Raw genomic sequence first — 22,254 nt, forward strand, 5'->3', positions numbered from 1 at the left:
TTGAAGTGAGGTATACGTTACATCGCTTGATTAGTGAGAATATGCTGTTATTCTTAGTGAATACATTTGAGACAACACCAAGATTAATATTCAGTCCTGTGAATCCTCTATGAATCTGAACCTGTATGAAAATGTAAATGCAGAATGCACAGTAACATTTAATCTACAGCGGGTTCATTTATTGCGATTGTACAATAGCAGCCCACAAACGCAACCCACACAAGTATGCGTGCGCATATACACAGACACACACATGTAATGAAACATTAGCGTTTTGGAGGCCCACGCCAGTAATCCGGGCTGATCTGGGGCTCTCAGTGTGTTTCCTAATCCTGGCTCTGAGAGCATAAAATGAGCATCATAATCTGAGCCGGAACACAGCTCATTCTACAGCCTGCTGAAGAAAAGCAGTCTTAGACCACATTAGAGTCACTATGTGTGTTTATTGCTGTTTACCTCCAGACGCCTAGAGTATCATCAAAATGGACCCTTTTGGCTTTTTTAAAGGGGCATTTCAGCCAAAAATTACAATTCGGTTTGTGTTATGCATCCTTGTTTCTTTGTGGAACATAAAAAGAGAGATTCAAACTGGTCACTCTTTTCCATGTAGATGCTAAAGCAATAGCTTCAAAAAATGGACTGTAAAAGTAGCCCATAATAGTTTTGTGTGATAAACAGACTGAAATATAAGTCATTTTTTGCTGATAATCTTCCTTACAATGAGCTGCAATGAGTCAGTGAGTTGAACTCAAGAACCGAATCAGTCCGACTCAAAAGAATGATTCGTTCATGAACATGAATCAGGCATTGGTACATTTTCTCATGAAGTCTCAATTTGCTCTTCCTTTAATCCTGTCTCTATCAAGGAAGAGTAAAAGACATCTCAAAGGGATTTTTTTTTCCTATAGGCAGTTTTAGGATGCCATTTCTCTTTTCATTTTTGTTTGCATTGGCATTTTCTTTCCTCCACACCTGCAGTGTGGAACCTTGTAATCAAGACAGCCGGATGTATCTCAGATTTTCACAGCTGTGTTTCCTCACACACACACACACACACACACACACATAAATGCTTTATGCTGAGTTCTGTGCATTCAGTAAGTAAAGCTGTACTGATGTGACAGGTATTTATAGAATCTTGTTTCCGTCATGGGATAAAAAAAAATAAAAACGGTAATTGCAACTTTTTATCTCACAGTTCAAACTTTTTCTTGCATTTCTGAGAAAAAAAGTCAGAATTGTGGGATATAAACTCAGAATTATGAGTTAAAAAGTTGCAATTACCTTTTTTTATCCTGTGGTGGAAACAAGCTTCCAAAGATATTAATTGTGTCAAAAATAAAAATAAAAAGACAATCAGTAGTACTAGTGTAAATTGATTTTGTTTTTTATTTTATTTTTGTTTTAAGTGTAAATCTAAAAAATAATTGTGGGATCTGTGTTTAAAACGAAAATTATCAAATAAAACGATAAATAAATCTATTTAAAATGAATGAAATGAAACTACTTTCCACTGAGGTTGGAAAAATAAAGTTAATTGAGGATATATTCATGTCATATCTTATACAATTTTGCTTCTCAGGAAAGAAGAATTTTATTTTAAGGATGTTAATATATTTTTTTCCTGGAAGACAAGACAAAATGCATTTATTTGTGTATGCTTTCAGTGAAGAAGTGTGCTATTTCTTTTTCACTTGACAGATGATAAAATGGACAAAAAACTAGTAACCACCCAGAACACCCTAGCAACCACATAGCAGCACCTTGTCAACCACTCATGACCCTTTAGCCTAACAGCAGTGTGTTTTGCATGGTCAAAACAGACTCGTATGTAAAGATGTTCCGATTTGAGCACTATTAAACCATCCAGATGATTAGTGTTGTGAAATAGATTTTAAATAGATTTCAAGTTTCATCTGAGTTGATTCATCTGCAGTGGAAGCAAATTATGAATTCCGAGAGAAATCAATCAGGTGTAAGTGACTCCATTAGCGAGTGTTACCAGCAGAAATGATGATGCTGTGAGATCTAATGGAGATGAATAATGAAGCCTTTAATGGACTTGCTGAAGCAGCTGCTGTCTGTCTCTCTGTCTGTCTCTCTGTCAGTTCAATGAGAAAGTGTACGCTGTGGTGCCATGCTTCACAACGCTGGTCCAAGCCAACATAAAAAACAAGAAGATCTTTAAAGAGGCTGTGATGAACATGCAAGCGAAGGGGACGACAGACTATAAGACGGGCTTTCAGTTTGCCTTTGACCAGCTGTTAAACGTAAGACACACACACTCATGTTTACCTAGTTATCTACATGAAGATGCTCTGGAATTTTGCATTCAAGTTTTCAAATAAAGTTAATTATAATGACTACAGACTAACCCTAACCTACAGAAGTCCTAAGAGGCCATGCATTATTTTTTTTCTCTTTGTTTTCTTGTGATGTTTAATTAATTATCTTTAATTTGATGTGCTAGATCACTGACAGACAAGTAAGTTCCGTTTTAACCCTTTAACTGTCACCCGTCCCCTCTGTGGGACGCCTAAGTTTACTTCACTATATTACAATTAAATCCTAATCTAATCATGACCAACTATATATCGTTGGAAAGGTCTAATGTTTTTGTTATTGGTTAAATTATGTAGGAAAAGTAATAGATTAATTTTTGACAAGAGTGCACCTCAAAAATCTACATCATAACAGGAGTTCTGACCTTTGTCAAAAAAAGTCGTCTTTGTTGCCTTTTTCTCTATCACACTTTAGAAATCATCAGAAATTATATATCAATTGAAAACTTTAAATCTCAAAATTCATCCTTTGAAACCCATTTTAAAATCAAACATTGCATTACCATGAAAATGGTACATCAATATCATGTTACAAAATGTTTTCGTTCATGAATTATAAAAATGTAAGTTTGGATCGTGCACTTTCACGTCTATGTTCAAAAATGTGAGTGACAGTTAAGGGGTTAATAAACTAACTAAACTATCTAAAGTTTGGGGTTGGTGCAATTTTTAATGTTTTGAAAGAAGTCTCTTATGCTCACCAGGGCTGCATTTATTTGATAAAAAATACAGCATAAAGAGCAATATTGTGAAATATTATTACAATTTAAAATAACTGGCTTCTATTTGAATATATTTTAAAATGTAATTTATTCATGTGATGCAAAGCTGAATTTTGATACATTTCATTCATGATTCTTTGATGAAAAGTTCAAAAGAACAACATTCATTTGAAATAGAAATCTTGTGTAATATTATAAATATCTTTACTGCCACTTTTGATCAACTTCATGCATCCTTACTGAATAAAATTTTTCATGTCTTTCAAAAAAAAAAATTAATTGTGCTTAGAAATGGTATGAAGTCCAGAAGATTTTGAAATTGTAAACTCCACAAATAAATAAATGGGACTAGAGAAATATATGAGAAAATATTTTTGTCGCAATCTTGAAAACGCAGCTTTTTCAATGTTGAGAAAATCCTCTTTGGGCATGCATACTAACTCAAATGTTAAGTAAAAATATAGATATATATTTTTAGAATATAAAAAATATGATTTTACCTTTGAGAAGATCCCTGGATGTTCCCAAAGAGAGTTTTTTTTTTGCTAGATTTAGCTGGATTTGGCTTAGTTAAATTTGTTAATGCCAAAACATCCTCTTACCAACTCAGCGGAAAATTGTATTGCTCAGATGTTGCCTTTTCAGAGTGGTTCAGAGATTTAACAGAGTTCTCAGTTATATTTCATTTAAGTGTCAGCTTTTTCTCATATTTCTGAGCAATAAAAACAGACAAATGAGGCGATAGTTGACATTCAGTAAGCTTTCAAATGATCTTGCTAAAAGAATCTGAGGAGAAATGTTTGAGATCACAATAAATATGAGATGTGTTTTTTGTTTTGGCTGACTGCTGCTGACAGATCGTGATGGTTTGATTGATGAGATACAGACGAATCTGTATTCTCTTCCGACTGAAGAGACTCGTTCTTTCTGACTTTCTCTTTCACTTTCGCTCTCAGATCCACAAGCGCCAAGGCATTTTAATTTTTCTGCCCGCTGCCTCCTGATTGGCCGAGAAGAGATCACTGTAAATTTGTAATTGCAGCAGTATTATTTATCTTTATTAGAATCTTGTCAGAGTGATGTGGCGTAGACCGAATGTCAATGACAGCTGTGATTGGACGGGATAGGGAGAGGGGACTTTTGGCTAAATCATCAGAGATAGGACAGTCGCCGGCAGCTGGCACAAAAGCAGACGTATGATTAGAGGAAAGACGTGCCCGCACACACCCACGCATGGATAAGTGCTCGGACACATGTGCGGGTGCTCTGCCAAATGAGACACTGTTATAGCCTAGGTCATTTGTGTAGTGGATTGATTCAAGCAGGCCTGAAATGAATTATGTGAAAATATGTCATATTTTGGATGGATGCCAAGGTTTTTTAGGTCGGGTAAAATCTGCGATCTCTAATCTAGTTCGTTTGCTGGCTTCTATGACTGCAATACACTTTGTTTTCCACTAACTGGCAACCCAGGGTGTCAAAATCCTATTGGGTAATCTGGCAGTGGGCGGAGCCACACAGAGCAAAACAAAAACAGACATGCCGACATGGAACACACTTTTTAAAGTAGAATAACTGTCGATAGCATTGTTTTTCGGAGACTACCGAACTGAATAGTGGTTAATGATGCATTTAAACACGTATCAGATTTTTTTTTCTATATATGTGGTTCAAGAAATCACAGAGTACATTTTGACTATTTAGTGTTGTCAGCTTTTGCTAAAAAACATAAATAAAAATAAAATAAAAATAAACAAATAAGAACAAGCCCATAATAAACAAAAACCTAAATGTGTTATCTTGGAAATTAGCCACATGCCAAAATATAGCGACATTACTAAAACATTATTAACTTAAAATAAACAAGATCGCTTTATGAGCCAAGCCCAAAGACACATAATAAGCATTGCTTATAATAAATGGACATGACAAGCCTTCAAGAACGGGCTCTGCCAAACATAAACAAAACCATGGCTCTGTCAATGGTGGTTTAGTTGAAATCGCCAAACATAACGAGTCTTTGGTTGCTGTAATATGACGCCAGAATGGTACTATGGTTACCATGTGTCAATCATCACAGTTTCGGGAGTGACTGTTTTAAATGCACACACAAAACGATAATTTAGAGGATTCACTCCTGTATTTAAATGTGGTTGTCACTCCTGAAACGTTACAGTGTTATTTGGCCATTATTATTAAATAATGCATTGCAAGGATAGAATAAAAGCACAAGGGTTTTCACAAACAAAAACATCTGTTCATAAAGGCAGGTCCAGTGAGTTTCAGACTGACCTGGCTCTTTTGACACCCTCGAAACGAATCTTCTGCATTCCTGTTTCTGTTTCTCACAGGAGACCAGCGCTCCGAGAGCAAACTGCAATAAGATGATAATGATGTTCACAGACGGCGGCGAGGATCGCGCTCAGGACATCTTTGAGAAGTACAACTGGCCAAACAAAACAGTGAGTCGAGGCGATCCGATTCAATACTGGTGTTTCCATCTGTGTGGTAATGACCTTTCAGTAACAAGCAGCTTTTCTGTCCTTCCTTAAAAAAAAAAAAAAAGCGTGTGACACAACAAAATCACAGTCAATCAAAATATTTAGATGTTTAGCTGTGTGGAGCAAGATTTCAGACCAAAGAGATAACATCAAAGCCGTGGCATCATAAATCAGATGTCATTTTTAAAATATAAAACTGCAAATATATTTTCACAAAAATAGGTTTGAAATGATAAAACAATACATATGCTGTTAAATGAAATCAGTTGAGGGTCCAAAGATTTTAAGGAACAACTCTGTATTTTAAGATCCTTTTGCTACACAGATTATGTGATCTAATAAACCGTCTTCCATCCGCAGGTGAGAGTTTTCACATTCTCGGTGGGGCAGCACAACTATGACGTCACTCCTCTGCAGTGGATCGCCTGTGCCAACAAGGGTAAGAGAGGGAGCATGTGTAGATTTGGTTAAATCTGAACTTTTCAGCTGTTCAACTGCATCTGTACTTTTCAGGTTAAGGATTGTTGTTAGGCACAATTTGATGCATCATGACTAGAACACCTAGTAGAAATACCCTAGAAACAGTTTATGTTAAGAACACCTCGGAAAGCACATAGCAACGTCATAGCAACTTGCAAAAAAAAAAAAAAAAAACTAACAAGTGCATCGCAACACCCTAGAAACCACTTAGCAACATGTTTATAATGTTAAGTACACCTTGGCAAACACATAGCAAATCCTAGAGACCAGCCAGAACACTGTAACATTGTGGCGGCAAACATCAAGTCAAGTCAAGTCACCTTTATTTGTATAGCGCTTTATACAATACTGATTGTGTCAAAGCAGCTTTACAGTGTCAAACAGGACAATAGTGTGTCAAATCACTCAAATTTTCTTCAGAAACTTACTTCACTTTTCTTCAGTTAACATTTAGTAGTGGCTATTGCACAACAGCTCAGAATGTGACTCGTCCAATCAGATTTGAAAGAAATAGTTCACCCCAAAATGAAACTTTGCTGTTCATTTCCTCACCCTCAGGCCATCCAAGATCTAGGTGACTTTTTTTCTTCAGTAGAACAGTAAAGAAGATTTTTAGCTGAAACCGTGGTCCTTGGTGATTCATGCCAGTAAGTGGCTGACCATTTTTGAGAATTAAAAAAAAGCACATCAAGGAACACAAAATGAGTATGCATGGCTTCTGATTATATATTGAGGTCTTTTGAAGCAAAACAATTGGTCTGTGCAAGAAGCTGAACATTCATTTCAACATTATTACCTGTTATCCAGAGCCTCAGGCAAACCGTCTGGAGTGATGTCCGGTTCGCAAACAAATTTTTCTTTTGAACTGATTCGTTTTATGTCTAGTTCACACTACAGTATTTTAAGCCCGATTTGCAAGTTAACGAGCTCATCAGCGGGTGATCAGTGCTCGGCAATCTTTGTGTGTGAACTATTCAACGACACATCAAAGAGGCTCGCTGGCACGTCACTGACACCAAACAAATATCTAGCATGCTAAATATCTGGACCGGTCGTCCGACTCGACATTACGTGGTGTCAGGTGTCGTGACGAGCTACAGCCAATGAGAGAGCAAGGCATGGGTTGAGGTCAGCGGAAGAAAAACAGCAGCAGCAACACGGCTTTAAGGAAAGTGTGGACACAAGAAATGGAGTTAATTTTTTCATCACGCAAGCAGCTTGCAGCACTAATTTCTTCCTGATGTCCATTTTCAAATAAACAACTCCTGTTTCACTTGTTGTTTCGCGTCATTCCCGTTCAACTTCTCGCGTGTGATTTACGTAGTGTCGCGTAGTGTGAACACCACAACGACTTCAAGACAGCCAAGAAGTCTTGTAGTCTGAACAGCACAGCGATCTGCCGACGTTTTAAGTCGTGTAGTGTGAACTAGGCTTTAGTGAACTAGTTGAATCAGTTCACCAAGTCGGACTGAATTGTCTGAAACAGTTTGCGCCTCAAGCAGCTCAGATCTACAATGGGACTCGATCAAAACTCACTTTTGGATGTGCCAGACAGTCACTCCAACTCGAAATGAGCCAAAATACTGTTGTATATGATCCTATGATGATTGAACTCATTCAGTGCTCCAGTTCCTCCAACAGTCACTGAACTGAGGAAGCAGTCCAATGCTGATATGCGCATGCGTGAACCAAGCACTTGAATGAAGGCGCCAAATTAACGTTTTTATGGTTTCTCATTGTTTATGTAAAAGGTGAGCTGGTGAAGTCTATTCACTTTATATGCTTTAAGCATGTGATACATCCATGTTTCACATCATTATTGGGTGCTTTAATAATATAATTGTGTATACATTACGTCATTGTGTGATTACGTGAATTAACTAATGAATTGAACCAGTTCATTGAAACGAACTGTTCAAAAGATCCAGTTCACGGAAAAGAATTGGCCCATCGGCTGAGGCTCTGGATTACAGGTAATAATGTCATAAATAATGTTCAGTTTCTTGCACAGACCGATCAGTTCGCTTCATAAGACCTCGATATATCATCAGGAGCCACGGGAATTCATTTTATGTTCCTTGATATGCTTTTTTTATTCTCAAAGACAGGCAGCCGCTGACTTGCATTTTATGAATCACCAAGGACCAGTTTCAGCTAAAAATCTTCTTTATTGTTGTATTCAAGAAATTCTTGGATGACCTGAAGGTGAGGAAATGAACAGCATTTTGGGGTAAACGATCCCTTTAAAGGCAAAACTGTCCATTTTGTAAAATCTTACATGTAATCCTGGTCAACAGCGCTCGAGTAATGTTGACCTATCTGACCTAACAAGTTAATTCCAGGCCTGTAGCGCAAACACTCTCCCTCTCAACTCTGTCTTAACAATCATCCCTCTCCAGCTCTCTGATTAGTTAATAACAAACGGTGGCAGAACACTTCAGAGACCCCGCCACCCTCCCTTCCGTCTAATTAATTAGCCGAAGAGGAACTGCCGTTGCAGCGATAACCACGTCTGCAACTTCTCTGCGTCTCCAGCCAAAAGCGCTTCCACTTAAGGATTAGCCGTCTGTGCGGCCGTGTTCTCCGCTGTAATGACTGGCAGTGAGGGGACGGAGAGTCTGGCACAGCAAGCAAGACGCTTTTCTCAGCGGACTCCATCTTCACCGCAGGCTTTCATTTCACTCGCCGATATCACAAAGCGGCAGAGGAACACCCCTGACACCCTCAAAAAGCCCACATCCACGTCTGCTTCTCTACTTTTGCTGTAGAATATGTGTTCGACAGCGTATCTGACTGAAAGCATTCGCAGCCACTGCTAGGTTCGTTCAAAAAGCAATGGTAGCATGCATACACAACGTTTCCTCCTCTGAACATGCACAGAGCACTCTTTGACGAGCTTGTTAAGACGCGGATTGCATCGGATTGTCTGCGTCTTATTGTTTTGTTGTACATGTCACCCGTGCGGCGGAGACAAATGGATTCAGCGTTTTGTAATCATGACCAAGTCAAGGGATCAGACTGGCGGCAACAATGAGAGACATGTTTGTTTGACACGGCTTAGCGTGTGTTGTCACTCCACCGGCTGCCTCTCAGCGAGCTCGTTCACACTCCGCTGACACAAACAGTGTCTCGTATGGCCGCCGCTGAATCAGAGCCAATTCCCAGTCTCTTTGATTCCCGGCGACTCGCATTGATTTGATTTGATTCTTTCTTGCGTGCTGAGTGGTTTGACCCTCAGACATCTTCTGAACACTTTCTTTTTAAGTTTTAGTTTTTATACTCTAATTCTCTTGACTTTGATGCGCTTTTAAGGACTTTTAAATTATTTCTGATTCATTAACTGAACTAGATTTGTCTTCCTTATCTGCAGTTGTTTTAGGGGCCGCTGCCTTCGTAAAGAGACGTTACGGTTCAACACAGGTTAAGCTTATTCTAATACAACATTTGTGATATGATGGCAGTTACCACAGAAAATCTTTTTCATTCGTCCCACTGTTTTTGGGGACAGTTTTGAGTATAAACCTATTAAAATTATCAGAAAAGTATATTTTGTTTGAAAAGTTAGAGAAAGGGGAAAATGTTTTTAAAAAGGCAAAATATATTATATTATAAATACATTATATTCATTTCTTAAAGAACTATTTATTAAATATTTAATGAATGTTTGTTATTTTTACACAGTATTTATTAATCAATTAATATTTACTAAAGGAAAAATTTGTCAAAGAAAAATTCATATTTATTAATATATTTTCAGTTTTGACATGTTTTTTTCACATTTTTTTCATTTGCTTAAACAATAGTATTTTTCAGTTTTGACATGTTTTTTTCAAATTTTTTTCATTTGCTTAAACAATAGTATTTTTAAAATTATAAAAATGTTATCTTCACGTACTGTAGTTGTGATATTGTGTAAAAAAAATTTACATTGTTTCTTTAAAAAAATGTATATATATATATATTTATATATATATTATAAAAAGTATTGCCAGAAAGCTATATTTTATTTGAAACATTTCAATTAGAGAAAGGAAACTAAAGTGCTTTATTCAATTTTAACACTTTTAAATACATTTATTTAAAATGTATAAAATTACTCTTTATTAAATATTTAACAAATATTTGTTAATGTTTACACAGTATTTATTTATCAATTAACATTTATTAAAGGAAAAATTTGTCAAAATTAATATTTATGTATTTTTAATACTGACAAAGACATCTGCTTAAAAACAGTATTTTTTCATTAAAAAATTCTGTTTGCATAATTCTCATATTGTGATTTAAAAAACATATTATTTCTTTAAAAACATAAAAAAATAGACTAGTACTGTAATAGTTAAATAATACTGTAGTGCTTTTTCATATATAAAACATGAATTTCATGTTTTGGTTTCTTAAACCCTCAAAGTGCATGGCCCTGTTTACCTTTATTATAGTTTGAAAGAGCTGATCAGCATGACTCTATTTTCTTTGGTACCCGGACATTATGCCTCAAATGTTGTCAATTGGGCTTATCTTATATTGAACCGATGACATTTCTTTCATTTAGATACCGGATAGCAAGAAAATCACAGACGTATCTTGCTGGCCCAGCTTTTAGCCATTCACAACCTATGATGATGTGAACTCTACACCCGACCTCTATCTTAATGATGGTTTCGGCTCAAATGAGCCACAAAATCTGACTGAAACTGTTCAATGACCTTTACAGCAATAACAGCACACTGAGTGAAGGCTGAACTGAATTCATGTTCAGGCGAATGATTTCAACCACGTTTGTGTTTTCATCCCACAGATAATTAGAAAAACACATGGGACCTGTTTAGAAAATATGCGCATTCAAAACTATTGCATCGAAAAAAAATCTGTCTATCTATATTATCAACCTAAAATGGCTATTTCAAGATTTTATTGATTCTGATGAATTTGTGTAAATGTAGATTCAGATTAATGAGGATTATATAAATCTGTTTTATTTTAACACCGGTTTTTGTGTTTTTTCGGTATGTAACAAAAACACTAAACATGTTTACAATGAATTATTCTCACGTCTGAATGTTAGTTATGAACATCTCAGTGTGTTTTATGCTATGGCATACATATAGTAGTTCGATTTTTAATGCAACATGGCAAATTCACAAATACACAAAAAAGTCACTATCTAATCTAATACTTTAACATGTAAAATATGTAAGCATTGATTTCTATGTGAGTGTGTTGAGAGAAAATGGCTGTAAGTTTGAAGTGGCAGTCTGAAGTTGACTCTAAACACTTTGAGGACGGCACCTCAAATGTTGTGCTCTGTTCAGACTCTCTTGTGTCTAATAGTGTGTTGAGCAGGCCATACTGACCTTGTCTGTGTGCCCACTCTCTCAATAATCAGCCTCTGAATACTTAACGATGCACACAAATCAAACCGCTGCACGGCCCAGTCTCTGGCTAACACATGCATAGCACTTGGTCAGTCTGTCTGCATGCTGAAATATAATGCGTGTTGCTAAACTAACAACTAAACACATTCATAATCACAACAAAATAGCGCACAACTGGATGAAATAATGTGTTTTTAAATGAGAAGGAACTGTTTTCTATCAATTGTTGAATAAATTACATTTCAATCATGACAACTCTCTGAACATTTTAGCATGGTGATGGATATGCAACTAATTCCCTTAAAATGATTGCACTAAATTTGCCGCAGTGAATACTCCTATTAAAAAGAATACATCAAAACTGCTTTAGATTCTTGTCAAAACAAGGTAGTTTAATATAATTTTGCTGGTTTGTCTGTTCTGAACAGCATTTATGTTTGTAGCACACATGCAAACCCCTAAAGTTGTTGCCTAGTTAGTCAGCTCACTATATTTTGGTGCGGAGCAAATATGTCAACATTAACCAGCTATGTTATTGGTTCATGTTTATTTCTGAACAGGTTACTACTTTGAGATCCCTTCCATTGGAGCCATAAGAATCAACACACAGGTTAGTCATTTCTACTGCTTCTTATTTTATATATATATACACATACAATACATGTTAAATGTTTGGGGTCAGTAATATGTTTTTAAGAAATTAATATGTTTATTCAGCAAGGATGTATTAAAAGTGACAGTAAACTTTCTATTCATCAAAGAATCTCTGAAGATCTCAATGATTTCTGAAGGATCATGTGACGCTGAAGAGTAATGATGATGAAAATTCAGCTTTGCATGACAGGAATAAATTACATTTTACATGGCCATGGGAACTATGGGTGCTGAGGGTGCTGCAGCACCCCCCGCCGCAGGGCCGGGTCTGACATTTTCCTTGTGCCCCTCGATCATCCCCAAGATACTTAATTTTTGTGATAGTTTTGTGATTAATTATTTGATAAACTGACCAGAAATATAGCCTAGTGCGGTTGTATTTTACTTGCGTGCCTTGTGGCGTGCGTCCCTACTTCTCCCCCTCACACTCGCAGAATTTCATGTGAAATGTTCACGCGATATTACTGTAATTTTACATTCCGACTTGTAAAAACCATTCACGTCCTCGTCCTTTTTATGAGCCATTTTCTCGCTTCTCAAGACGGCCCCCGGCAATCACATAAGCACAGCTCTTTAATTGCGCTCTAGTATCCGGTCAAACGCACTCAAACCACTGGCACTGTAGCCTAATGTAATCTGTTAACTACGCACATCATAACGTTTTAGGCAAGTAGGCTACCATATTATGACAAAAATATTTCAATAAGACTGAATTTGTATTTAACCTGATCACGTTTAATAAAAAGACATTTTAAGTTTAATTATAATGCCGCATGTCCTCGATTATTCAAACAACTAACAAATTATACAGCGAGCAAAGTACATTTACATTATCAAAGAATATCACTAAATTCAGTCTAGCGTGAGCGTAAGCACTTTAAAAAAGCTATAAGTTTTAATCATTGATGTTGTCTGCAGTTTTTGATGAATTAGTCTCTTATTTACATCGCATGTACATCTGCACTTTGTTGTTTCTGAGAGAATTCGCCAAAGTGCACTGACCAAAACTTTTGCTTATCAGCGTTGATAATATTTAGTAAAATCCCCTTAAATAATAGAATTATTAAAGAAAAAATTCTTGAACTAAAGTCACAAAAGGACAAATATAGTATATTTTCGCATATAACTCTGTCTTAATTTGTATGTTAATTTTTGTTTTGAGTTTGGGCTGTTTAATATTAGGATTTTGTCAAAAATCCCCCACCATGGCCCCGCCCTGCAACATCAAGCCCCGCCCCCAGCATCCCCCAGATAAAATATGTTCCCACGGCTATGACATTTTACAATATATTACAATAGAAAAAAAAATATTTTAAATTGTAATAATATTTCACAATATTACTGTTTTACTGTATAAATGCAGCCTTGGTGAGCAGAATAGACTTATTTCAAAAACATTAAAAAATATATTTCTAACCTCATATATATAATTTGTTTTTTTTTAACATTTTGAAAGCCACAACTGCATGTTATTGATATTTTATACAGGTTGTTGTTAGGCATGACATGAAGTAGAGTACCTAAAACCCTTTTAATGGTGGTAAAATCACTGTAGAGCATGGCCTCGAGTGGCTCATTTCTTTTATAAAACAGCAACAGCCATGTGAGAGACAATACTGATGCATTAAAATAAAGAATTTATCTTCAGCTGATACGCGTTCACAGGTGTGCTCATATCAGCTTCAAAAGTGGCTGCGGCAGCCAATCAGATTTTCCAATTTAATAAGGCCTCCATACATGAATCCAATTCACTGTACGTTCATTCAGCTTCGCCAGCTTTGAAGCTCTATGATGTTATCACAATTTAGAGATATATATGTCACGCTAGAGAGCATAGAGAGAACTATAAAGATGAACGGATAAAGCGATACAGACTTCTATATTTAGCGTCAGTAAGATTCAAATGGGACTGTGATTTCTCTAATCCACTTCCGTACAGTTTTCATTATCCTCCAGCAATCTTTCCCGAGGCCCACGAAACCCGCCGCAATAGCATCGCTCTTCCCTGAAAGCAGTCAGTCCAATTTCCCCAGCTCTTCTGTGTGATTCTTCAGCACTCTCCACTGACGTCTCGGCCTTTCTTCTTTATCTCCTCTCTATCACCTTTTACTATCTGTTCCCCTCTTTTTCCATTCCAGTTTTGCTTTATTCATTCGTGTCTCCTCCTTCCCATCCCGCCTCCCTCTTTTTCCCCTCGGCGTGCGTCGCACCTCCCCGCAGGCGAGCTGATCAATAGGCCATCAGCTGTTCCATTAGGCTGAGTGTAATTTTATTCAGAGAACTGCCACTTATTCTAATAGCCTGCGTGAGACAGGTGTGGGCACCTAACTGTATATATATATGGACAGCAGCAGCCACCACACCTGCGCAGCTCCTCAGCACCTCCTCCCCTGTCACATACTGTTACCTCCGAGAGCCGTAGACGGCCGGTGCCAAAAATAACTACCAACTACACTTCCAAAGCAATTGCTTGCACATGCTGGTGGATTTCTGACAGGAAAAACTATCCAACCTGCAAAAAGTTCTTCTAATGAATGTCTAATTTCATGGACAAGTCAAATTATTTATATAGTGCTTTTCACGATACACATTGTTTCAAAACTGCTTTACGGTAAATCATGGTGTAGCCCCGCCCCCAGCATCCCCCAGATAAAATATGTTCCCACGGCTATGACATTTTACAATATATTACAATAGAAAAAAAAATATTTTAAATTGTAATAATATTTCACAATATTACTGTTTTACTGTATAAATGCAGCCTTGGTGAGCAGAATAGACTTATTTCAAAAACATTAAAAAATATATTTCTAACCTCATATATATAATTTGTTTTTTTTTAACATTTTGAAAGCCACAACTGCATGTTATTGATATTTTATACAGGTTGTTGTTAGGCATGACATGAAGTAGAGTACCTAAAACCCTTTTAATGGTGGTAAAATCACTGTAGAGCATGGCCTCGAGTGGCTCATTTCTTTTATAAAACAGCAACAGCCATGTGAGAGACAATACTGATGCATTAAAATAAAGAATTTATCTTCAGCTGATACGCGTTCACAGGTGTGCTCATATCAGCTTCAAAAGTGGCTGCGGCAGCCAATCAGATTTTCCAATTTAATAAGGCCTCCATACATGAATCCAATTCACTGTACGTTCATTCAGCTTCGCCAGCTTTGAAGCTCTATGATGTTATCACAATTTAGAGATATATATGTCACGCTAGAGAGCATAGAGAGAACTATAAAGATGAACGGATAAAGCGATACAGACTTCTATATTTAGCGTCAGTAAGATTCAAATGGGACTGTGATTTCTCTAATCCACTTCCGTACAGTTTTCATTATCCTCCAGCAATCTTTCCCGAGGCCCACGAAACCTGCCACAATAACATCGCTCTTCCCCGAAAGCATTCGGTCCAATTTCCCACCTCCTCTGTGTGATTATTCAGTGCTCTTCACTTCTCTTCCGGCCTTTCTTCTTTATCTCCTCTCTATCACCTTTTACTATCTGTTCCCCTCTTTTTCCATTCCAGTTTTGCTTTATTCATTCGTGTCTCCTCCTTCCCATCCCGCCTCCCTCTTTTTCCCCTCGGCGTGCGTCGCACCTCCCCGCAGGCGAGCTGATCAATAGGCCATCAGCTGTTCCATTAGGCTGAGTGTAATTTTATTCAGAGAACTGCCACTTATTCTAATAGCCTGCGTGAGACAGGTGTGGGCACCTAACTGTATATATATATGGACAGCAGCAGCCACCACACCTGCGCAGCTCCTCAGCACCTCCTCCCCTGTCACATACTGTTACCTCCGAGAGCCGTAGACGGCCGGTGCCAAAAATAACTACCAACTACACTTCCAAAGCAATTGCTTGCACATGCTGGTGGATTTCTGACAGGAAAAACTATCCAACCTGCAAAAAGTTCTTCTAATGAATGTCTAATTTCATGGACAAGTCAAATTATTTATATAGTGCTTTTCACGATACACATTGTTTCAAAACTGCTTTACGGTAAATCATGGTGTTGAGGCTTATAATATCTTGAATATCTTCATGCTTTATAGTCGCATTTAGCAGATTATAGCTGGGCGATAATATAGTTTACATTTTGAAAGGATACAAGCAATTTAGTCGTTGAGGCAGTTATTATTTTGTGTAAATTAGGGTTAACTAAAACCATTAAAAAAGATTGTTACTTGAAATAAAAGAAATTGAAACAAAAAAAATTATTTGGTTTATTTCAGCTACCACATTTCTCATTTTCATTCAATTTAACTTTATGTACTAAAAAACTAAAAATGAAATAAGAATACATACATAATTTAAAAAACTGTATAAACATTACAAAGTAATACAAATGACAAAAAAAATAATACAAATTACTGGAACTTTAAATTTAAAATTAAAATGGAAAATATAAAATAAAAACATTCAAAATTTTATCTTGAATAAGATCTCAATGTCAGTGGTCTCAAATCTTACTAACCCCAAACTATAAAATATATGAAGTTTTGGGTTAATAAGATTTTTTTTTAATTTTATTGAAAAAAAAGTATCTTGTTCACCAGGGCATTATTTGTTTGATCAAACATACAATAAAAACAGTAATATTGTGAAATATTATTACAATTTTTAAAAAGTGCTTTTTATTGGAATATATTTTAAATCTTAATATATTTATAATGCAAAGCTGAATTTTCCAGTCCACAGGATCCTTCAGAAATCATTTTAATATGCTGATATGCTGCTCAAGGAACATTTTATTATTATTATCGATGCTGAAAACATTTATGCTGCTTCATATTTTCGTGGAAACTGATCTTTTTTTCAGGATTCTTTGATTCATTTAAAGTTTAAAAGAACAACATTTATTTGAAATTGAATCTTTTGTAACATTATAAATGTATTTATTGCCACTTTTGATCAGTTTAGCTGAATAAAAACATTGATTTCTTATATATTATTGATGATATACTTTTGAACGGTAGTGTATATAGGATTATTTTATCATATAATACGTTTATGCTTAATTTGAATTAATCACATGCAGCATAAATACCCAGATTATTAGTGCGATTGGAAAGCTATTGAGGTGATTGTGAAAGTGTTCAAAAGGCTGCTGCCTTTACCTTTACTCTCTACCTGTGTAACATTAAAGTGTCACATTGCTAAGTATAATGAGAACAATATGAATATGATTGCAGCTCCTTCATAATTGAGCTGCTGCACTGAGTTCATGAAGGTTTATGAACAGACTGGAAATCTACAAGCGAATCTGTGCGGTGGCCTGCTGTGTCACTGCTCTTTATCCCCTCATACCGCCATTATACCGGCCCACCGCTGTTTACCTTTCTCCTTTCTCCCGCGTGAAAAGGTCCGCCTGTCATCGTCTCTGCTGAAATGTTTCCCCACGGCACGTTAAACGGTGTTTTAGTGAGCTAATAATAGAATAGGTTACGCTTGTCAGCACTTCCATGTTCCAGCAAGAAATAAAAGTGGCCTAATGCTGCAGTTTCATCAAAAGGTCACACTTACACAAGCTGCTGGCTTTCAAAGAGACAAAATATTCCCCACATGAGTTTCTGGCCCTCCATTAGTTGTGTTAAGATGTTGAAGTTGGAAGATTGCATTTTGAAATGTGTTTGCCCAGCCCGCCATCGACGTAGAGTGATTCCTGTCACAATAAACAGGAAAAAAATTAATTATATTTTGTGTAAAAGCTCTCACAGGCACTGAAAACATGGACATTTTAGGAAATTTGAAAACACAAAAGTGGTGAAGTATTTCTAGGATTCATTTGAAATTGTGAAATTATTGTGACAATTAAGTATATCTATCTATCTGTCTGTCTGTCTGTCTTATCTATCTCTCATCTATCTGTCTATCTATCTCTCGTCTATCTGTCTATCTATCTCTCATCTATATGTCTATCTATCGCTCATCTATCTATCTGTCTGTCTATCTATCTCTGTCTATCTATCTCTCATCTATCTATCTCATCTATCTATCTGTCTGTCTATCTATCTTATCTATCTCTCATCTATCTGTCTATCTATCTCTCATCTATCTATCTGTCTGTCTATCTACTATCTATATCTATCTCTCATCTATCTATCTGTCTGTCTATCTATCTCTCATCTATCTATCTGTCTGTCTATCTATCTATATATACATATATATATATATTTTTAGTATACACATTTTTCATTTCTATTTCTGTTTGGTTTTAATATATTTAGTTCGTTTTAGTATTTTTATTACTTCAACTTATTTTAATAATTACTTTTTAATAATTTTAATAACTTATTTCTAATTTGTGTTTACATTTGTACATATTTTCATATCATATTTCTGCTTTATTTTATTTCAGCTTTATTTTGATTAACTAATAATTTTGATGATAGATAAATAGATGTAATAATAATAATATAGAATATTATTACATTTATTATATATATATATATATATATATATTTTTTTTTTTTTTTTTTTTTTTTTATGAGAGGCTTAACAACGGACAATTTTAAGGTTTTTGGGGACATATCCCAATGACATTGACAAATTAATAATATTCAGAAGAGGACCTATGACTTCTGGAAGCACCTTCTGTGTCTGTTGATGCTTTATTTTTTGTTAATTTAGCCAATGTATTGAATAAATGTCTGGGGTTGTGTTTGTTTTCTTCTAAGAGAAACGAAAAGTAAGCAGATCTAGCAGTTTTTAGAGCTTTTCTATAAGTAGAACTACTTTCCCGCCATGCAATACGAAATTCCTCTAGTTTTGTTTTCTTCCAGCTGCGCTCCATTTTCCGGGCTGCTCTCTTTAAGTGAGAATGAGATTTTTTCCTAAAATAAGCTTCATTTTCTCTTTTTGACTCTTTTGGGGTCTAATATGACCCCATTCTTTTCAGACACTTTTAGTGAGGTTCACTTCTTTGAATGATTAACCTCCCAAAGAGTGTTGTGTTGAAATCCAAAGTGTCATTTATAAACGTGTGCTTACGGCGACCCAACAAGTGTCGTCCTGTGGCAGCCCACCCTACCCCTCCAGAGCAAGAATGTGTTATCTATCTATCTATCATCTCTCATCTATCTATCTGTCTGTCTATCTATCTATATATACATATATATATATATTTTTAGTATACACATTTTTCATTTCTATTTCTGTTTGGTTTTAATATATTTAGTTCGTTTTAGTATTTTTATTACTTCAACTTATTTTAATAATTACTTTTTAATAATTTTAATAACTTATTTCTAATTTGTGTTTACATTTGTACATATTTTCATATCATATTTCTGCTTTATTTTATTTCAGCTTTATCAAAGAGGGTTGTGTTGAAATCCAAAGTGTCATTTATAAACGTGTGCTTACGGCGACCCAACAAGTGTCGTCCTGTGGCAGCCCACCCTACCCCTCCAGAGCAAGAATGTGCTTTCTAGCAGCTGTAATATGCTTTAATAGCTGCTTTATGGTGATTTGTTACGGCTGGAAGTGCCTCTGTGCAGCTGGCTTTACTGGCCCCCCGGGCGGACGCTTTTAACAGTGTGCTTTATGTAATGGAGCGGCGAGTCGCAGTCGTTTGCTTTATGACAGAGGGACGGGTGTGGACTCCTGCCTTTAGTGTCGCACTTCCAGAGCTCAGAGTGATATTAGTTGTAATCTGTTGAGAATAGATTGTTTCGATTGGTGATTCTGGGTGTGTTTGTTGTAAAATTGAACTGGAATAAAGTGATGAATTCTTTGTTGTTGTTTTTTTGTTATCAGGAGTATTTGGATGTTCTTGGACGGCCAATGGTGCTGGCAGGCGAACGGGCTAAACAAGTGCAGTGGACCAATGTTTACCAGGATGCTCTGGTATGGAAGAGTACCATCATCGACTCAGCAAACTCAAACTTTCACTGTATAATTTCAAATATGGCCAATGGATCAGCCGGCGCAGAATCTGAGCCCACTTGATCTGTGTGTTTATTTATTAAATGCTTGTTTATCTTGCAGAAAAATGCCATTAAATCAAGCATCTATATTAATATCATAATCAATAGTAGACATTAATATTTCCATTACCTTATTTTGGGTTCATGACCGACCATTTGATAACCACTGATTAAGGGGGCATTTACACAACAGCAGTTTCAGCTAAAAACTTTTTATGCATTTTGGATGTTCATTCACACAACAACGGCATTTTGGAGATTTGAAAACACCGTTTGGAGTTTTTAAAAACAATACTGTTTTGTGAAAATGGTGACATCATGCATATGCGTATTATGTGTCTATAGGTATGTATGCATGCGCATAGTGTTTTTTACAAAGTGACATCGCCAACTACTGGCCTGGCATGCATAAAACAGCATTTTTAGTCGTTTCTGTGGATCCTGTGAATGGGGATTGTTTTGACAATCAAAACGCAAAGGAAAACTTTTCTCTTTTTAGTACAACATCGTTGTGTAAACGTACCCTTTAAATATATGAAATATAGCTGATAATAGGAATCATTGCACATACATTTAACTACAAAATAGCATATTGACAATAAATAGTTGAATTGTATTGCATTTCTGTGCAAATAAATCCACTGATTGGTGCGATTCTTTCGAATGATTCACCAGTAAGTGACTCAATCGGTATAGAACACCCGCATCATCAGTCTGAATCATGGACTGAATCAGTCAGGTGACTCACTTTCTGAGTGAATCAGCTTGGATGACTCACTCACTGAACCGCTCTCACTGTTAAGTCTGAGTCATAAACTTTTTTGAAATGAATGTTCATTTGTAAGGTTAGTAAAACTTTATTCAGTCTACTTACTGACTGGTTGGTCTAGGGACAAAGTGTGCTTAAATATACATATGCATAACAGAGCTCTATTAAAATAAGTGTTTTGTTTATAAATTGTTGAAGAAATGCTGTTAGAAATGTTGTTTAGCGCGTTAGGGGTTTACAGCACCCCGCTGCAAGAACAACATTCTGTAGGAAACACTGAAACACACAAACATTGATTTAAGACTGAGTTTCAGATTGCATTGTTAGAGGCGGCCACTGACTGTGATATTGTTCATTCTTTGTTTTCTTTCCAGAATGCACAAATTTGAATCTCCACAGCTAGTTTGCTTTGTCATTGACCATATCATTTTACTACGAGTTGGACGGCGGTTTACATGCGGCAGTCTTTTATTCATGTGTGCAGTGTACTGTGAACTTCCTTTAGTTCACAGCGATGAAAACAAACATTTTATATTGCATAGTATGTTTTTGTTTTGTTTTACAGGGTTTGGGGCTCGTCATTACCGGCACAATGCCAGTCTTCAATCTCACCACTGACGGGGACTCCAAAGTAAGTCGTGAGAAGATCCCTGTAAATGAACAACTAGTCATTTGTTTCTCGTACCCCGCAGGACGATACATATGTTGCATTATGGAGTTTTTGCATTATTAGTGTGATCACGTTCCAGTTCTAATTCTTAGCATGTTCCCTAACTGACATTGACAAACTGTTTGAGAGCGGCATGTTTCACAATCGTGTTGAATGCATATTGAATAGGGCTTGACTTTGAAGACGCACAAGGGCATTTGAGTGTGATTCAAAGTTCGGTTTGAAGTTTAATATCATTAATAGTGCATACAGTTGTATTTGAAAACTTAAACCACAGTTAAACGGTATGAATGTTGTTGAATTACACAATCACATTTATCGGGCAAAACAGTGCACAAAAAGTCTGAAAGGTTTAAATTAACTTTTTTTTATATTTCAGCATATGTGTTTTATCATTTTATCAGTATTTGGATCATTTCCGTCTGTCAGATGTTAGCTAAACAGTGTGATGAACTAAGACTTATTTTTGATTTTTTTTTTATATACTGTATATATATATATATATATATATAAAATAATTATAGTATTTAATATTTTACATTTGGCCACTTTCTTGTTGTCAGATGTTAATAAAATATGTCCATAATTAGTGTGGTGTTCTAAATAATTGTTTGATTATTTACTGAATTTGGATATATATATATATATACACACACACACTACTGTGCAAAAGTCTTAGGCCATTAGTATCTTCACCAACCAAAAAACACAAACACAAATGGTTTTAAGCCAGGAATTTATATCTTTTGCTGTAGTTTGTCAGTAGGAAATATCAGTTTATATTTAGTTTATAATAATAGTTTA

At 36.0% G+C, this 22,254-nt stretch overlaps 1 protein-coding gene across 4 annotated transcripts in view; it reads left to right on the forward strand.

Moving 5' to 3' along the window:
• Positions 1-22,254, forward strand: part of LOC107696459 (voltage-dependent calcium channel subunit alpha-2/delta-2-like) — a 214,030-nt gene that overhangs the window by 167,748 nt on the left and 24,028 nt on the right. For all 4 annotated transcript variants that reach the window (XM_016496797.1, XM_016496798.1, XM_016496800.1 and 1 more), the window contains 6 exons: positions 2,109-2,270; positions 5,416-5,526; positions 5,926-6,004; positions 11,981-12,030; positions 19,842-19,931; positions 21,346-21,411. In XM_016496797.1, coding sequence (XP_016352283.1) covers positions 2,109-2,270; positions 5,416-5,526; positions 5,926-6,004; positions 11,981-12,030; positions 19,842-19,931; positions 21,346-21,411 — 558 coding nt within the window. The remainder of the gene's footprint in view (positions 1-2,108; positions 2,271-5,415; positions 5,527-5,925; positions 6,005-11,980; positions 12,031-19,841; positions 19,932-21,345; positions 21,412-22,254) is intronic.

Source organism: Sinocyclocheilus anshuiensis, unplaced genomic scaffold (genome assembly GCF_001515605.1).
Source record: "Sinocyclocheilus anshuiensis isolate Anshui unplaced genomic scaffold, SAMN03320099.WGS_v1.1 scaffold522, whole genome shotgun sequence".
Classification (NCBI taxonomy): Eukaryota; Metazoa; Chordata; class Actinopteri; order Cypriniformes; family Cyprinidae; genus Sinocyclocheilus; species Sinocyclocheilus anshuiensis.